The sequence below is a fragment of the Hyperolius riggenbachi genome, chromosome 4 (genome assembly GCF_040937935.1).
Source record: "Hyperolius riggenbachi isolate aHypRig1 chromosome 4, aHypRig1.pri, whole genome shotgun sequence".
In the NCBI taxonomy this organism is placed as follows: domain Eukaryota; kingdom Metazoa; phylum Chordata; class Amphibia; order Anura; family Hyperoliidae; genus Hyperolius; species Hyperolius riggenbachi.
Genome location: NC_090649.1, coordinates 242,665,267 through 242,684,586, shown reverse-complemented (window position 1 = coordinate 242,684,586; position 19,320 = coordinate 242,665,267). Strand labels below are relative to the sequence as shown.

The window sequence follows — 19,320 nt, the reverse complement described above, 5'->3', positions numbered from 1 at the left end:
TCAAGCTGCAGGGCCGCACAACACAGCACACGAGGGATCCCCCCACCCCCTTTCTCCCTTGTGTTTTTTTTTTTTAATAAATATTTATGTTCATTTGTTAAATATTTTTTACTATTTGTTATCTTTTCCTCAATCCCCTCCCTCCCCCCAGCTGGCCAATCACGCGATCGGCTGTCATAGGCTTCTGCTTATGAGAGCCGATCGCTCTCTTGTCCCCCAGGGGGACAGCCATGTCACACGGCTGTCCCCAGTACAGCGCTACACTACATGTAAAGACGGCGGTTTTGCCGTCTAAGAGTCTCCCGAGCGGCGATCGCTCCGTCCCCGAGCAGGAGATGCGCATGCAGCCTGCGCGTGATCTCCTGCAAACTGCAGCCCCAGTACTTGACACCAATTGACGTTAGGCGGTCCTGGGACTGCTGCCGCGGCCACGCCCATTGGCGTGGAGCGGTCTTAGAGTAGTTAAAGGGGAACTGAAGTGAGAAAAATATGGAGGCTGCCATATTTATTTCCTTTTAAACAATACCAGTTGCCTGGCTGCCCTGCTGGTCTATTTGGCTGCTGAAGTCTCTAGAAACAAGCATGCAGCTAATCTTGTCAGATCTGACAATGTCAGAAACACCTGATCTGCTGAATGTTTGTTCAGGGTCTATGGCTAAAAGTATTAGTGGCAAAGGATCAGCAAGACCGCCAGGCAATGTGCATTGTTAAAAATGAAATAAATAGCCTTCATATCCCTCTTGCTTCAGTTGCCCTTTAAGGGAAACGTATAATACATTTACAAAACACACTATGGTTAGCTCTATTTGTAGAATGAGTGTATCAAAGATCATATTTGAACTTCATATAAAAAAGGTAAAGCTATTGATATGAGTCAACCAAATGGAATTAGATGTTAAAGCAGACCCAAACTCTGCACAAGAGACAAGTAAACCACAAATAAATACACCCTGTGTGTATTTTCAAAGAACAGCCTAATTCTCCCTTAACTGCAAATAATAATAAATGTAATTTGAGCCCTCAGCTCTGTGGTGAGGTGTGTCCACTCTGTGCTAATATGTAAACACAGGTGGTTAACTCTTTCTGTGCTCCCAGCAGATTTACTGCAGCAGTTGTGCACGCTATAACAAGGAAATGTTTTTCTTTAAAGGTTATTACGCTGTTGCTTATGTTTTAGAGCAGAAAGGAAGTTCTGAGTTTAGATCCGCTTTAACTGTGAGGTGATTTGTTTGTCAGGCTAAGAATAGCTAAATTCTACATATTGTTCTTTATGCAAATTATAATACGCATGATCTGAAATATTACATGCTACACTATTATACCAATGTAAATAGGAACACTTACCCTGTTTATCCTGCTGTTTGTTAAAATACTTTGAATTATACTTTTTCCAAATTCCTCTAATCTTTTCATGCACTCTTGGAGAATATTTTTAGATAAACGTGAATTAGTGAGAAGGTCTGTTACAGTTCTAATGGCTTCTGTTTGAAATTCGGAGACAGATGGTTTAGGATCTTTATACAAGCTAAGTAAGCCATTCAGCAGCCCAGACACCGACTCTGCTATTACACTGCAGTCGTTCCCAAACTTACTCAAATCTGCTAGATGGCTTCCTGCTGTTGTCAGTCTTCTCAGGCCAAGAAGATGATTAAGAAAGTGTATGTGACTAGACAGCTGTCCTTCACCAACTGTAACATGTTTCTTAATTGGGAGTGGATTTGAAGGAAATGCAAGACTTGACAGGCTTGTTAAGAGTTGGTCACAGCAGTTAGAAGTCTGAGAGCTTGTCAGTGCATCTACTCCATCTTCATTAGAAACATCACATCCAGAATCCTCCTGTAATTGACTTGCTGGTCTAGAATCTTCAAGTGGCTCTGATGTCAAGTTGATGACTCCTGAAAAAAATAAAAAGTAAAATTTACACAAAAAAAATCCCTTAACTCATTAACATAAACCATATCACCTTTGTATGCACCTCTCTTTAGAACTGATCTGGCCAAATCTGTAGATCTTCCTCAGTAAAAATATGTTGCATGCACAGTGAGAGCACACACACAAAAAAAAAAAAAAAAAACTAAAAACTGAAGCTCGCAATCTTCTTCTCTGCTTAAAGTGAACCTGAAGTGAAAATAAACTGATGGAATAAACAATTATAATTATCCTCCTAAAATTATTTTTTTTTTTTAAGTATCCCATGGTTTTCTTTTATATTTAAACTTTTAGAAAGGTTGAGTGTTTTCCTGTCTCTAATCAGTGGCCACCTTTTAAGTGTCCTATAGCTAGAAAAATGCAATATTTCATGTATTTTATCTCTCCCCGCCCTCAGAAGTTGTATTCTGCCGGGAAAACTTTTATTGCTGTAATTTACTTATCAGTAATGTGTACTATATTCCCGGCAAGGTACCGACAAGACAAAATCTGTCACTTCCGTGTCTAGAAATGTACTCTTTCAGGCAGCAACATAAAAGTAAACAGCCTGGTTATTAATAAGTTTTGTACTTTACATACACGTTTATTTCATTACATGAATGTAAAATAAACCACACAGTCATCATTTATTACAAAATGTATAGCAGTAAGGTAAAAGCTTCTCCTGGCATAGAACTCCAATTGGCATCATCTGGGGATTTCATAAGCTACTCTTAAATAATATCTTGCACTTCCATTACTTCTTTAATTTGCGCAGCCTGATTAAAAGCTTAGTTAAATATGCATGCATTTCCAATGTTTCATGACCCTAGAAAAGTCAGTGTTAGAATTGTATTCTTCTTTACACTGCATACAACATTAAACTGCAAAACTGCTTATTGACTGCATGGGACCACTCACAGTCAAACAAGGTTTGATGTTTGGTGGAAAATTACTTACGATTAACAAAAGTTACCAAGAAAGACAGCATGTGTAAGGATTAAAGGATACCCAGAGCTGAAAAAGGTTGGAAAAACTGGGAGAGCTGTCCTAATGGGCAGCGCTCCTCCCGATCTCCACTGACACCCCTCTTTCTCACCTAAAAACCTCCCGCAGCTTTTTCTGGGTCACTGGGAGTCTCCATCACTGTGCAGATGTTGGCCAGGCAGTGCATGTCCTGCAGTGCGCGACCACATCCAGGAGCGCACTGCGCTTGTGCATGACGTCAATTGTGACATCATGAGCAGCGCAGATCGCTCACGGCCGCTGTAGGAAGCGCACAGCTGGGCCAACGTCTGTGCACTGATGGTGATTCCCAGCGACACAAAAGAAGCTGAAGGGGGTCTTTAGGTAAGAAAGATGTGTGTCATTGGAGAACAGGGGGGGGATGGGGGCCAAGCGGTGGCCATCAGAAAAACTCCCCCTAAATGCCTGCTCCCCCCCGTTTCTCCAACCTTTTTTGGCTATGGTATCCTTTAAAGAGGATCTGTAACGTCAAATGATCCCCTGGGGGGTACTCACCTCGGGTGGGGGAAGCCTCCGGATCCTAATGAGGCTTCCCACGCCGTCCTCTGTCCCACGGGGGTCTCGCTGCAGCCCTCCGTGAAAGATGACGTCAATATTTACCTTCCCGGCTCCTGTGCAGGCGCTCTGACGGCTGTCGGCTCTGAACTGCACGGAAACACCCGATCGCCGTCGGGTCTGCTCTACTGCGCAGGCGCAAGTTTCCAGCGCTTGCGCAGTAGAGCGGACCCGACTGAGATCGGGTATTTCCGTGTAGTTCGGAGCCGAAAGCAGCCACAGCGCCCCCGCTGGAACCAGCAAAGGTAAATATTGTACTGCCAGTCGGGTCTGTCGCCGGCTGTTCGGAGGGCTGCAGCGAGACCCCCGTGGGACAGAGGGCGGCGTGGGAAGCCTCATTAGGATCCGGAGGCTTCCCCCACCCGAGGTGAGTACCCCCCAGGGGATCTTTTTTTGTTACAGAGTCTCTTTAAAGAAGAAAGTGCATTTTCATCCTCTGCAACAGGTGCATAGAAATATTGGTGTTGCTGCCTAATTAATACAGACTGAACTTTTCATAAAAAAGTCACTAGGCATTAGCCAACCCCATAAAGTCTTTTACTTCTCCCATTGTTTAGCAGCAATACACCAGTGCTCACCATAACCTGTGGTCTGGTAGCTGGTGAGCAGCTGTAGTGGTAAAATAGACAGTGAATGATTCACTATGCATTTTTTTTTTCATAAATCTGATTTTAGATTCAGTCAAAAGCATCATGAATACAGACAGTGGCAACGTTAACAATGCTATGACGTTCAAAAATACTGTGACATCCAAGAATGACAGTAGGAGCACTAGAAACTCTTGACCAAGTTTTTGTAAGGAAAGTAGGTAAGGAGGACCAAGGATGGAAAACTGGGTTAGGTAGGCTAGGGCGAATAAGAATAAGGGAGGTGAGGAAAGAGGGGAGGGTGGGTAGAGCAAAGGAGTGAGAGGAGGGGGGGGGGGGGGGCGGACAAAAGAGCAACTTCACAGACATTGGCATAATACTTCTTTATAAATCTTGATGACTAAGACATACAAAACGTGAGGAATATTCTATGTACTGTACCAGTATTAACCACTTCGCATCCAGACCTTGTTTTCAACTTATTGACCAGAGCAGTTTTGACAGTTTAGCTATGTCCCTATTTAATCAGAAATAACTTTATCCCTACTTATGACACAAAAATGAAATATATATTGTTTTTTTTCAAGACAAACTAGGCTTTCATTGTATGCCATTTTTTCAGTCAAACAAATTTTTGTTTTCTATGAATTTTAATGGGAAAAAGAAAAAAATAGAACAAACATGTATTTCTCAGTTTTACCAATTCCGGTTTAAAAATAAAAAGTGCTACTGTAGATAAAAAACACAAATTTTGTTTGGCTATTCTTACTGCTCATCACAAAACTTAGATTATGTTCCTGTCACAATTTATGGTGAAGATATTTGATTCTGAAATAATGCTACAGAGTGTGTTTCTCACTATGAAATGAGAAAATACAAGTATTTTTAATAGTAAAAATCAATCTCATTAGCTCAGGAAACATATTCCCATTCACCAATTAGTCCTGCATCAGATCGTGCACAGGAGCAAGCCCAATCCTGCACAGCACTGCTTCAATACAGGTCAGTAGATCTACTGACCTGTGGCTTAGATGAAGTCCCAGAGGATGTATATCTACTGACCTGTGGACGAAGTGGTTAAATAGACTATAGCCTTATTTGAAGTGCTACAATTGAGCAGGCTTGAGGTGAGACCCAGGGAGGTGAGGGTAATACCTTGCTGTCTCAGCTCGTTAGCCCTAAAGGAGCTAAAGTAAGAAGGAGAAGCCCCTGTTAATGAATCACTGAAGGACCCATAAGCAATTAATTTTTTTCTCCTGAGTTATCTCCTAGGAGAAAATTTTCATAGTCTCTTTAATATAACTTAAGCATTTTACAATTGAAAAAGTACCCAAAACTTGGCAAAAAGTACTATCAAAATTATTTTAAGTATTTTCTTGTTTGCTGGTGGTTTAGCCTCCCTGGCAGAAACCCTTGAGCTTAGCTCAGGGTAGGAAAAAAAAAAAGGCAAGAGTGGTAATCCCAAGCTCAGCACGGGGTAGCTAAATACTTGGCTCTGATGGCTGTTCTGAGTTCCGCGGCGCTGCATAGCTGGACTCCAGGCTTCTCCCCGCAGCCTCCGGGATCCCCATGTTCCCAGCTCTTCTTCTGAGATCCAGGCAGCGATGCGGCATGATGCATACGGCGTTATGCGTATTGCGTGAGGTCATCGGGGGCGGTGGGTAAATTTAAAGTGGACCTGAACTTTTGCACAGTGCAGAAGGAAAACAGAGGGAAATGTACCCTGTATGTATGTATGTAGAGAGTTAAGCCTATCTAATCCCCCAACTAGACCAGATCTTTTGCACAGGACAGATGGAAAACAGAGAAATGCAGCCTGTATGTAGAGTTTATCCTGTCTAATACCCCCTCTAAACCTGAACTCTTGCACAGGACAAATGGTAAACATATACAAATGCACCTGGTATCCTCTCATTTGTCTCTAATCACAGGTTGTAATTTGATCTCTCCCCGTGTCAGCTGACTGTCATGACAGATAAGCTCATATGAAAGCACAGGATGTTAACAATATAGCCATTTGTTTCTTAACTGCGCTGCGCAATATGTTGGTGCTTTATAAATACAATAAATAAATAAATAAATAACTGCTTCTGAGCTAAGTGCTTCTTCTGATCTGCCTTACTGTTACCGATTTTTGCCTGGATTTTGCCTACTCTCTGCCTGCCTCCTGAACCGACCTCTGGCTGGATTTTGACTACTCTCTGCCTGCTGCCTGTACCGATCTCTGACTGGATTTTTACTACTCTACAAAAGGATTTATGGGGGAGGTGCTGAGTGGAAGGTGTAGTCTCTGTCTTTGGGATGAAATGTCCTCCAGCTATCGACAAGTCTAAGGTCTTGTAATTTCTTTTTTAATTTTAATGCTCGTGGGGAGGCTGGAGTAGCCAATTGAGGAGTCAACATCAGGATTTAGGCATAAGTTTAAGTCAGCCCCCCATTATAATCTGGCCTTTAGTAAAGGCTTCCAATTTTGGTGAATAGCGAAGAAACCATTGACCTCGATTCTGATTCGGCAAATTAAAAGGAGGCCACAGTGAATTTCTTGCTGTACACCTTCAGTTTGATTAACAGGAATCTTCCCAGGGGGTCAGATAGGGCCTCGACCTCAGAAAAGAGGAGAGGCCTATGCAGTGCAATAGAGACTCCTTTGGATTTGAAAGCTGGGAAGGTGCTGTGAAACCAAGTGGTGTAAAATTTGTCTGACTAAAGGTTGGTTGTTTGATTTAAAAAGGAGTCTCCTGTAACATTAAGATTTTTACTTTGGCCTTGTGCATGTTGTACAGGATCTGAGAACATTTATTGGGGCTATTAAAACCCTTCACATGTAGTGTGGCATATATACAATCATCTCCCTTCATCAACGATGAAGCCAAGTGGGTAAGTAAAAATTGCTATTGGGAGTAACAGTCATAGAGGTTGTGATATTGCTAGAAACATTTTGAGGATATTTTTAAAGCTAATGTGTGAGGAGCCAGTGTGAGGTATAGAAAACAAGTTGTACAAGTGTGATAAGGAAAATAACCATAAAACAGTAATAACTACAGCATTAACAATAACAATCATTTGCAGTAAGCAAACCAGGTTTGTATGAGTTGGAGCATGGAGGCCAAGAGCAGCTAGCATCTCCCTACAGCCTGACAAACAGGCACAAGTAAATCCCTGACTTAGACCCGTAGAGGCTTGGGATTGTAAGAGCTCAGGCAAGGAGGTTAAGATGTGTGCATCAAATTTGCTAGCAGGGCCTAGATTTTCCTTCAGGACAGTTTCAGATTAATGGCAACTGGTAGGTATGCTATTAAAACCTGTTTCTGGGGCAAGTTAAAGTTAGGCCCAGTACACTGAATGTAAGACGGGATACTGCCATGTGTGAACCGCAGGGCACATGTTACAGTTACCAACAGATTCTGAGGTCAGTGGCCTCCAATGCATGGGGAACCAGCAGACAAAAGCAAGGGTGTACTCATGCAAGGGCAGCAAGCAAACAGGAGGCATGTAAATGAGTTGTGTCAAGTTGCTCACTACACCCCTCACAGGATTCTCACCCATTATAAGTGGCCTTCAGAGGAGTGGATGGGGAGCCGTCATCGAGTGACCGTCCCTTTGTGACTCCTTGACAGGAGACAGTACTCAACATTGAGGGTCTTATGTGAGCTTTATACTCCTTGTTATTGATGAAATTGGTGTTACATGTATGTACATATGCTTAGCAGACGTCAAGTGTACTTGTCTGTGGTATGCAGACAGCGATGGGGTATGGAAACTCACAAAGCTGAATCTTGGCCATCTGCTGCAAGCAGCTAAACTGATCAGAAGCCTTGCTGGCTGGCAGGGCTCTAAATGTCATATCAAACAGCCCCTTTGAATTTGCCCATGGATTGGCCCAAGGTATGAACCTATAAAAAAGGTCTGGCAAATAAAAAAAAATGGCTGCTGAAGGGACTCCTAATAAATGTATCAGCAAAGGCAGAAAACAAAGCATGGAAACTTTAATAAAAATATGACAAAATAATACAGAAGAATGAAGAAAATAATGCAAGAACAGAGGGTTAAAAAAAGCCTAAAGATTGAATGAGAACGTTTACAGATGAAAATGGCAAGTCAAAAGTATATGGAAGAATAGGATGTCACAGGAGACAAGGAAACAGAAGAAGATAGATGAATGCAGATAAAAAAACAGGAGAGTATAGTTTATTCTTTTCTTCCATTTCATAAAGTTTATATTCAGCACTCTAAAAAAGTGTGTGAGTGTGTGAGTGTGTGAGTGTGTGTGTGTGTGGTGCTGTTTCCCCATTCTGTTTAACTGAGTTGTACACAGGTTTGTTAGCATTCTGGGTGTGACTCCAGGGCCCATATGCAATTCACTTTTTCTCCTGAGTTTTCCCCTAGGTGATATTTTCATAACTTGTCATAAAAGGTTTTTAAACTACCAGCAAGCAAGGAAATACTAAAAAAAATAAAAAATGAATACTACTTTTTCACCAACTTTTGGGTACCTTTTCAGTTGTAAAATGCTGAAAGGTTATTTTAAAGAGAATATGAACATTGTCTCCAAGGAGATAAGTCAGGAGAAAGAAATTAATTGCATAATGACACAAAAGTGCAATAGTTTGCATTTCAGACTACACATTGGCACTCGCCTAGTACTTAGGTGATCTCAGCAGCACAAAGACAAGGGATTGAGCATAGCAAGCCCTCATTTTAGTAAATGAGTCTCTATGATATATGTATACATTATGGGGAAGGGACATGGGCAATTATGGTTTCCATGAATAGTGGTAAATCAGTTTCAAAAAAGGAGCCTCTTATTCACCTGTCTTCAATGTTTTTTTTTTTGTTTTTGTTTTTTTAGCAAGACAGAACAAGGAGATTTTGATGTGGGTCTACCCAGTCCTGGAACTAGGCTTATTTCTACAGAAACAACACTACTATGGTTATTGTATTGTCCTATATAAAAGCAATAAGAAGTTCTCCTGGGAAATTCTCTGGTCATTTTTGAATCACTCTAGGTATCAATTTTCATGCAAGACCCAGGTAACTATTACATTGTATTGTACATGTTAAATAAAGACATGTATTTCTGAGTCATCAATTGTCAAATGGAAGCATAAGAGAAAAAGTAAAAGCATTTGGACACTTTTAAAGTAAAAATGGACCTGTTGCTAGTCTATTCATTTTAGATAGCTGCATGAAATCACTCAGACTTCAGATTTAGTTTTATTCTTGCTTTTGAAGCTGTATCTTTCAAGCTCTAACTCCTATTCATCACCAGTAATGCTTACAAATCTCTGCAAGTTACATCAATTATAGAAAGCAAATAAATTTCATGACCTTCCTTTATCCTCAAGCCATCCCATAGTTCTAGCAAGTAAAAACAGCACTAAGTGACCAACATCCCTACATTTACAATCTTCCTCTTCTAATGTTTGCACAAATGTGGCTTCTAAAGGCGTACAAATAAGATTTGATAATTGTAGAACATTACATTTAAAATATGTGTCTGTCATACGTTAAAAGCCAAAAAAATGCACTTGTAAAACAAATTGTCAGTTAGCCAAAGCCACTGAAAAATTATGGAGATTTATCCTGAGAGAAAATATATTAAAGGTCCTAACAGGGGCGCCTGTTGCCATAGGCAATATAGGCAGTCGCTTGGGGCGGCGTCCAATCACAAGGCGCAGCTGCGGCTGCCTGCATATAATACTGTATATTTTATTTCTGTCCCAGTCCTCCTGTCTGCAGCGGCAGCCAGCATCCGGGTGATGTCACACGCGAGTGCAGCGTGCTACCGCACTCATGTCTCTCCCCACCGCCCCCTGGAGCTGTCCGGCCAATAGACAGGGAGGAAGACTCTGCTCCACGACTCTCCCCCTCTAACCAGCCACAGACACAGTGTTTACTGCGTGTAGCCATGCCCCTAACTCCGCCCATTGCCAGTCAAGCCTGGAGTTACCTAGATGCCAGGCTGTATGTTGCTGATGACCTCTGACTTTAGGAGCTGGCCAGTCTATGCCCCCCTGCGTCCCCCGATGGACAGCAGAGCGGGAGAGAAGAGAGAGCGAGCCAGCTTCAGCCAGAAGGACACGAGGGTCAGAAGCACCAGCGCAGCATTGTTATCTGACAGGACGTCTCACGTGAGCAGAGAGAGCTGTGTGAGGAAGCCCCCCTCGCCCCTCTGATTACAGGAGCAGAGAAACAGACACACTGAAGAAGGTAATAAACCTGTAAAGTTTGTGTGTCTGGCTGCTCTGTGTGATTTCTCTGCTGGACTCTGTTCCCATATGCTCCATCTCTCTCCCTCCTCTTGTGTTCCCCAGACCCTAGTGCTTCAACATGCCCCTTTCAAACAGGACCACCTGTGGTGAGACACATCTGTCTCTCACTCATTAACTCTGACTCTCCATCTTCCAACATCTCTCCTTCCTATCTACTCATTTTCTTTCCCACTCTCCCTTTCCTGTACCCAGGGGGGTACTTGTGAAACGCTGCCCACATTATGATTTCTGGTGAAACGCTGCACACATTACAATTATTTTCTGGTGAAACATTGGTGCACTACGATTGCTGCATTAAGATTATTTTCTGGTGAAATATTGCTGCATTATGATTATTTTCTCGCCACAGGTTTTCTCGCCTGGAGTGACAAAATGGCTAGAGGCGCCCCTGGGTCCTAAATATAACCAGCCCAAAATAGTACTGAGGGATAATCAACAGTGCATGTACTGTACATAGACAGCCCTCACCAGGTGGGCAGCAGCACCACCTTCAGGAACTCAGATGGGCTGTGGGGGTCATGATAAGCCTGTCCAAACAGACATGATCCTGAACTCTTTCTTACAAACACAGAGGGGGTAAGAGGTGCACAGGGATTGTTAAAACGGAGTTAAAAACAGATAACATTTCATCATAAAAATGAACCACAATATCATATAAAAAAAATGGAAATTTATTTAGCACAAGCATATAAATTTCGTTTTTAGATGAGGTTGTGTTCTTGAGGTAAGCCGCCTCCCCACGTTTTCCTTTAATCATACTTTAACTCCGTTTTTAACCCCTGGGCACCTCTTGCTTATACAACACAACCGCCCCCCCCCCCCGAACCCCCCAAGGTCGGAGAGGTACATTTGACCTCGTGGATTTGACCACAGCAAGGCCATTTATTTTCATTGAGAAAGTGACTGAATTCATCTCCACCTGCTTATGCTATTTGGGCTGCCGTTGTCTCTATGATTTCTTTTTAAAGTGTCAAGGTACCCACACACTTACGACTCTTACAAAGTGCAATTTCAGATTCTTACCATAGTCCATCAGTGGTTTGTCATGAAACTTGTGTAGAAGTAGCTCCTGACGCAAACCAAGAACTTCAGCTTCTAGTTCCATCACCCTAGCTTTCATTTTGACATCTTGGTTAGAAATGTGTCTAGCCAGCTCCTCAGTATATGTTTTGCTGCTTTTACCATCTGGCTTGCTTCGAATTATAGCAATTGCCAGAGCCACTTTTGCTGTTATTCGTTGCCATTTTTCACTTTCCATTTTATATTACAATACTAGAAGACAAAACACATAGAATATCCCAATTAGCAGAATAATTAGAACAATTTGTCCTCTTTATCAAGTTAGGGCTCGTTTCCACTATCGCGAATCTGCATGCGTCCAACGCATTCAGATTCGCACATGTAATGCAAGTGGATGGGCCTGTTTCCACTGTAGCGTTGTTGAGGTGCGTTTTTTTCAGCGGTGAAAAAACGCACAAAAGAGCCACAGAATTCGCCTGCGAGTGGAATGCATGCGAATCGCCGCTAATGTATTTAATAGGGAATTTGCCTGCGGCTATGGTATGCGAATTTTCATGCAAATTTTCATGCGAAATCGCATAGGTACCAATGTAACTTCAAACAGGCAGTGACATGGTTAAATTCGCATATACCCTCACCTATGCGAATTCGCATGCGCATGCTATTTCATCAACGGTGGAATCCAGGCGATTCTGCACCGCAATAGCGGAAACGAGCCCTTAGGCAGTTATATCACATAGCTGAAACACTAAATTGGGATGAACAGGGATATTCAATGAGAGAATACAAATTTTGAGTTGATGCAAAACATATGCTTGTTTGAAATGAGCCCTGCCACATTTGGTCTATTTTCAAGCTGCATATATTTAAATAAAATTAACATGTTCTCATTGTATCTACAAAATACATTTTCCTTGCTTTGCAAGTAAAGTACAGAAAAATCCCTGCCTACTATCCAGCACCCAAGCGCCAAGATTCCCTGAGGACCATGGGGGTGTGCAGCTCTGTCTACTCCCCAGCTATGCAGAGCAGCAAGCAGCAGAGCAACTTACCAGAGACCTGGCTGTCTACAGTTTTGCGGCATCCTCCATAAGCTCCCAATGCACGCCTATGGAGGATGCAGCAGCATAGCTGGTTCTGTCTTGCCAAGACTTAAAGAGACACTGAAGCGAAAAAAAAATGATATTAGGATTTGTATGTGTAGCACAGCTAAGAAATAAAACATTAAGATCAGATACATCAGTGTAATTGTTTCCAGTAAAGGAAGAGTTGAGAAACCAATTGTTATCTCTATGCAAACAAGCCATTAAGCTCTCCGACTAAGTTAGTCGTGGAGAGGGCTGTTATCTGACTTGTATTATCTCAACTGTTCCTGGACTATTTACTTTTCCTCTGCTAGAGGAGAGGTCATTACTTCACAGACTGCTCTGAAAGACTCATTTTGAATGCTGAGTGTTGTGTAATCTGCACATATTATAGAATGATGCAATGTTAGAAAAAACACTATATACCTGAAAATAAAAGTATGAGAATATTTTCTTTGCTGCTAATCTTCTAGTTATTATTCATAGTACACAACCAATTCACTATATCATATTTTTTTCGCTTCAGTGTCTCTTTAAAGATAATGTCAGAGCTGCAAAACAAAATGGCATCTACTTACCCAGGGGCTTCCTTTAGCCCCTAGTAGCTGCTATGTCCCTCACTGCAGCTTCGGCTCTCTGTCCCCCACGATGCAGAGGCCGACCTCGCCAGGTCACCCTCTACTGCGCCTGTGCCGCTGTCAATTACTCGCACATGCTGTGTAGTGTACTGAACAGGCGCAGAACTACTGCACCGTACACTTCACACCACATGCACCGTACACTTCAATTTAACATGCAATGTGATTTCTGCCCTTAAAACGCTGCTTTGCGTCAATTCCAGATTTTTCCCCGGGACTTTTGGAGTCTATCCCACTCATCCATGCAAAAACTCAGAAGTTAGACCCCTTGAAACATCTTTTCCATCACTTTTGTGGCCAGCATAATGGTTTCTAGTTTTCAAAGTTCGCCTCCCCATTGAAGTCTATTGCGGTTTGCAAAAGTTTGCGAACGTTTGCAGAGGTTCACCAACCTAAAAGCAAAGGTTCGGGCCATCTGTAATGAGGATCAACCAATCCGAAACAGTCTGTATGCATGTTCGATTGTTGTGGTTCTGTACAATTAACAAGCTGATACATCATTGCATTCCAGCGGTTCTGGAGGTGTGGTTAGCTTACAGGGACAACAAAGGATTATTTGCATATTCAGTAGTGATTCATCGGGAGACAGCATATGCTCACTCCAATCAGAATAATCGCAAATACCTTCTGTTTTAAGAAGGCAAACTAGTTTTGATTAGAAGCTAGTGTGTTTATATCTAAACCTTGCTTGGGGTTGCTTTGAAGCTCTTGCTGGTTAGTTAACATCTGGATTTCTCTGAGGCCTAGCTATCGAAGAACTCTTCTGTATGTATCTTACATTAATGAAACAACTTAGGTTCGACTAGATTAAGTCAGACTTCAAGCAGGAACATCTGATCTGCATGCTTGGTCAGAGTCTATGGCAAAAAGTATGTATCTTATGCTGATGAAAAGCTCTACTCGTTTGTCACACCCTTAGCTACCACACTGCTCATGCCACGTTGCAGCAAACAGGAGATTTGAAAACCCCATTAATAAGCCTTGAGAACTATAGAAAATGTTGATTGATGACCAGGTTCACAGCAACGCCATTAAATGTCCAGGAAGCACCAAATAGTAGCTGTATAGTGTGCTGGTTAGGGGCACAGCCTCTGACAGACTGGGGTTTGAATCTTGGTTCCTCCTATTCAGTACCTAGCCAGTACTTATTCAATGAGGAGTACTTGGGCAAGACTACCCAACGCTGCAGGGTGGGCTGGTGGCTGCAGCTCTCAAGCACTTTGAGTCTGACAGGACACAAATACTATACACGTTAAAATGATTTTATTTTTATTAAAAGCGTCCTTCTTCCATTCATAGCCTTACTCTCTAAAGGAAGCGGTCATAGGTGCTTCTGATGACCAATCACAGTGGAGCTATGGACGGAAAAAGGAAATACAGAGACCCGATAAGTTTTTACAATGGCTAATCGCTCAGTCCCCCAAAGAGCTGCATAATTACTTTAATAAGCGATTTATGCAGTGTTTATATACTTTGCATTGAGCACAAATGCGCTCAAAATGCTACATGTCCTGCGATTACTTCTAATCATGGGTTCACCCCCACTCACTTTCACTTGCAAAGAGTTTTTGGGAGTCGCCAGTGATCCCAAAACGGTGGGGGGAGGGGGAAAAATCGCTGCAGGATCCAGTGATTTTTCTGCGTTAAATCGGAGAAAGATCACTCCCGCAAAACACCAGTGGTAATCACCGGCGTTTTGCGCTTTTAAGTGTGAATGGGGCCTTAAGCTGATACTGAACAGCTTCTGTAACAAAAACGCCTGGAAAACCGCTCTGATCTAGCGGTTTTCAGAGCGGTTTTCCACTTTCCTATACTTTAACATTGAGGCAGAAACACCTCAGAAATCTAAAAAATGCTGCAGCCCCCGAGTTTGCGTTTGTGGAAAAAACAAACCGCTCTGGTGTGCACCAGCCCTTTGAAATACATTACCCAAGCAGTTTTCAAACAGCTAGCGTTTTAAAAAAACCCAAGGGTACGTTCACATGTTCTGCGAAAAATCACTGGACACTGCGGCGTTTTGGAGCGATCGCAATTAGTGGTGCTATGCATGCAAACCGCTTCATGTAACACGTTTGTGGTTAACACTAACCGCAAACGCGGCAGTGAGAACACTGCCATGTGTTACATGTTGTGGAGTTTTTTTAAAACCGCTAGCAGTTTGCATTGAGCGGGAATCGCGCGATTCCCGCTTAAGTGAAACCGGTCCCTAAGGCCCCGTTCACACTGCACGCGTTTCCAGCCGCGTTTTGGAAACGCGTGCAGGTGTCCGACACGCACGACATCAGACATTGCATAGAGTGCAATGTCTGATGTTCACACTGCATGCGTTCCGGACCTGTGCGGTCCGGGAACGCATGCTGTACGCATTTTTTGTAAAACCGCGTGGCTGTCCCATTAACTTTTCAGTGATGGGATCAGCCACGCAACGCACAGAGACGCACATGACGTGCGTTCCTGTGCGTTGTGTTCTAAACGGAACGCGCCTGCGTTCCGTGATATGAACGGGGCCTTAGGGCCTGTACACACTGAAAAACGCAAGCAAAAACACAAGCGCATGCGTTTTTAAAGTGCATGTAGTTTTAAAAACGCATGCGCTTTTGCCTGCGTTTTTTGTGCGTTTGCGTTTTTCTTGTAATTGCTGATTGGCTAAAGAATCCTTTGTTTTTTTTCTAGTTTACATTTCAACAGGAATCAGGAGATTGCAGAGTCTTCTGGGACATAGGTTCTCAACGTGTGGTACGAATACCCCAGGGGGTACTTCGGATGGTTCCAGGGGGTACTCGGGCTTGATATACTTAACCAAGAACAAATTTAGAGTTTTAGAAAATGATAAATCTTATTTAAACAACACCAACTTAGTATATTAGCTAATTAAAAAGCAATAGTAAATGCTTAGAAATTGTTTAGAACAAATTAGCATGTACTACGATTACTTATATATTTGTCAAGGGGTACTTGTGATAATGTTTACTATGCTAGGGGGTACTTGGTGAGTACAGGGCCTTAAAAGGGGTCCATACTAATAAAATGTTGAGAAACACTGTTCTGGGATACTGACTTCTGAAAAATGCAGGCAAAAATGCAAGCGCATGCGTTTTTAATGCGTTTTTAATGCACTGCGCTTAAAAAAGCGCAGCAGGCACTGCGATTGCGTTTTTCTAAAAACGCATCGCACCAGTGTGTACAAGTCATCACGATTTTCATTCTTTTTCAAAAGACCTTGCGATTTTAAAAACGCATGCGTTTTTAAAAACGCAGCGCAAGCGCAGCAGTGTGTACAGGCCCTTACTGAGGTCCTTACATGACCTGCATTGACACAGATTCCATATGACAAAAGAGGAGATTAGAGCATTGGCGCTGTATCAATTTAAACTGCTGCAAGGCAGACTTTTTTTTTTTTTTTTTGAAGACTATGGGCCTGATTCACAAAGCGGTGCTAACAGTTAGCACCGTGGTGAAAAGCTCTTTATCATGCCTAAACTCTGTTTAGGCGTGATAAGTTTAGGTGTGATAAGTTTAGGTGTGATAAGTTTAGGTGTGATAAGTTTAGGTGTGATAAGTTTAGGTGTGATAAGTTTAGGTGTGATAAGTTTAGGCGTGATAAGTTTTTAGGCGTGATAAGTTTAAGCACCAACTGGGTTAGCACCGCAGTGCACAGCTGATCAAAAGTTTTGCGCTAGCAAAGTCTGGTGCACTTTGCATAGAGTTTAATGGCGCTGCTTTGCGTGCGGGACTTTGCGCGCGTAATAACCTTATCTAAACTTAGCACGCCTAAACTTAGCACGCCTAAACTTAGCACGCCTAAACTTGGCACGCCTAAACTCAAAAATGGTTATCACGCCTAAAGTCTTTAACTAAGTTATCACCGCTTTGTGAATCGAGCCCTATGTAACAGCTTAGCAGTTAGCACCCCTACCTGTAGCTACTGAAACAACGGCAGATATAGAATGACACTACAGGCAAGAATGATCAGCACTGGTCAAAAACAAAGAGTTATTAATAATAAATCGATCCTCGGATCAATTTATTATTAATATCCCTTTAAAGGGGAACTGAAGTTAGAGGTATACAGAGGCTGCCATATTTATTTCCTTTTAATCAATACCAGTTGCCTGGCAGCCCTGCTGGTCTATTTCTCTGCAGTTGCATCTGAATAACACCAGAAACAAGCATGCAGCTAGTCTTGTCAGATCTGACTTTAAAGTCTGAAACACCTGATCTGCTACATGCTTGTTCAGTGGCTATGGCTAATAGTATTAGAGGCAGAGGATCAGCAGGGCTGCCAGGCAACTGGTATTGTTTAAAAGGAAATAAACATGGCATCCTCCATATACCTCTCACTTCAGTACCCCTTTAAACTCACAAACTGCTACAAGGCAAACTTTTTTTTTTCTTCTCTTTTTCTAATACAAAAGCCAAAACTTTAACAAGAAATGTTAAAATGCATTAACGTCTTTGCTTCATACAAAATATAAAAGGAGCATTATCCTCACAGACATTAATCACCCTGCAAGCCTCTTGCAACAAGGAAGTGCAAGCATTAAGAGATTAGAAAATAATTCGACTTTTAGGCAGATTTTTCATGTACAGGAACTGACTGGAATTAGTGGGAGCCAGGGGCGTCGCTAGCCCTATTTTGGGGGGGGCACGTGCCCCCAATCTGTCCTGGGGTGCCACGGATCTCCGCCCGGCCGCCCCCTTTAGCAGCAGCTCCCTCCAGCCGCCGCGTCACTCAGACCTCAGGATCAGGCGGCGAGTCGGCGACCAATCGTGCGGGCGCTAGGACCCAGCGCCCGCACTGATATGCGGAAGTGACATCACCTCCGCATATCGAGCGGGTGCGTCCAGCGACCGCTCTTACTGGTCAGGTCGTCGCTGATCCTGAGGTCTGCTACGAGGTAAGGGGGGGTGGGGGGAGCGGCGGCGGTGGGGGGGCCTCCCTGGCATTCACTCACTCCCTGAAGGGGCTCCCCCCGGCGCTCACTCACTCCCTGAAGGGGCTCCCCCCGGCGCTCACTCACTCCCTGAAGGGGCTCCCCCCGGCGCTCACTCACTCCCTGAAGGGGCTCCCCCCGGCGCTCACTCACTCCCTGAAGGGGCTCCCCCCGGCGCTCACTCACTCCCTGAAGGGGCTCCCCCCGGCGCTCACTCACTCCCTGAAGGGGCTCCCCCCGGCGCTCACTCACTGCCTGAAGGGGCTCCCCGGCACTCACTCACTGCCTGAAGGGGCTCCCCCCGGCACTCACTCACTGCCTGAAGGGGCTCCCCCCGGCACTCACTCACTGCCTGAAGGGGCTCCCCGGCACTCACTCACTGCCTGAAGGGGCTCCCCGGCACTCACTCACTGCCTGAAGGGGCTGCCCGGCACTCACTCACTGCCTGAAGGGGCTCCCCGGCACTCACTCACTGCCTGAAGGGGCTCCCCGGCACTCACTCACTGCCTGAAGGGGCTCCCCGGCACTCACTCACTGCCTGAAGGGGCTCCCCGGCACTCACTCACTGCCTGAAGGGGCTCCCCGCCACTCACTCACTGCCTGAAGGGGCTCCCTGGCACTCACTATCGGGGTCCCTGTCACTCACTACCTAACTGGAGGCGCCTGTCACTCACTACCTAACTTGGGGGGCTACCATATTAAGGGGGCATTCTGCCTATTTATGTGAAATGCTGTCTATTTATGTGCCTCATGACTGCTGAATTTGTCTTGTTGGGAGCCTTATGATTTGTTGGGGGCCTCAAAATTGCTGAATTTGTCTTGTTGGGGGCCTCATGATTGCTGAATTTATCTTGTTGGGGGGGTCACATGATTGCTAAATGCGAGACTATGGGAAAAGCTGAATCCTTATAAGAGACAATAGCATTAAACCTACTTTTTTAGCTTTTTAAAACAGAAAATAAAACTGGGAGGTTCTAAAAAAATGAATACATTTTTCAGGAGTAGGATGGATGAAATTGTTTATCTTCACAGTTTATTTTCAACTTGGATTTTCCATAATGTTCATGTATGAGTTAAACCGTTTGTACAGTATTTAGTTTAAATTGCGGTTGCCACTTTGCGATAGATAAGTGACTTTTGGATTGCAGTTTGGGCACTCGGCCTCCAAAAGGTTCGCCACCACTGTCATAATCTAATGTCCCACCATTGCTAGGTTCATGTAAATTTGTCTCCACCCGGCCGTTACCACACCTATATTCTGGTCCATGGCCCACCCATTTTTCGGTGTGGCACGA

At 43.6% G+C, this 19,320-nt stretch overlaps 1 protein-coding gene across 10 annotated transcripts in view; it reads right to left on the bottom strand.

Moving 5' to 3' along the window:
- Positions 1-19,320, bottom strand: part of MEI4 (meiotic double-stranded break formation protein 4) — a 622,672-nt gene that overhangs the window by 586,256 nt on the left and 17,096 nt on the right. For all 10 annotated transcript variants that reach the window (XR_011031448.1, XR_011031447.1, XR_011031449.1 and 7 more), the window contains exons 2-3: positions 11,372-11,620; positions 1,345-1,895 (exon numbers count right to left, since the gene is read on the bottom strand). Coding sequence is in view for 7 of the 10 variants with exons in the window: in XM_068281515.1 (XP_068137616.1) it covers positions 1,345-1,895; positions 11,372-11,606 (786 nt within the window). In the remaining 3 variants the exon portion in view is untranslated. The remainder of the gene's footprint in view (positions 1-1,344; positions 1,896-11,371; positions 11,621-19,320) is intronic.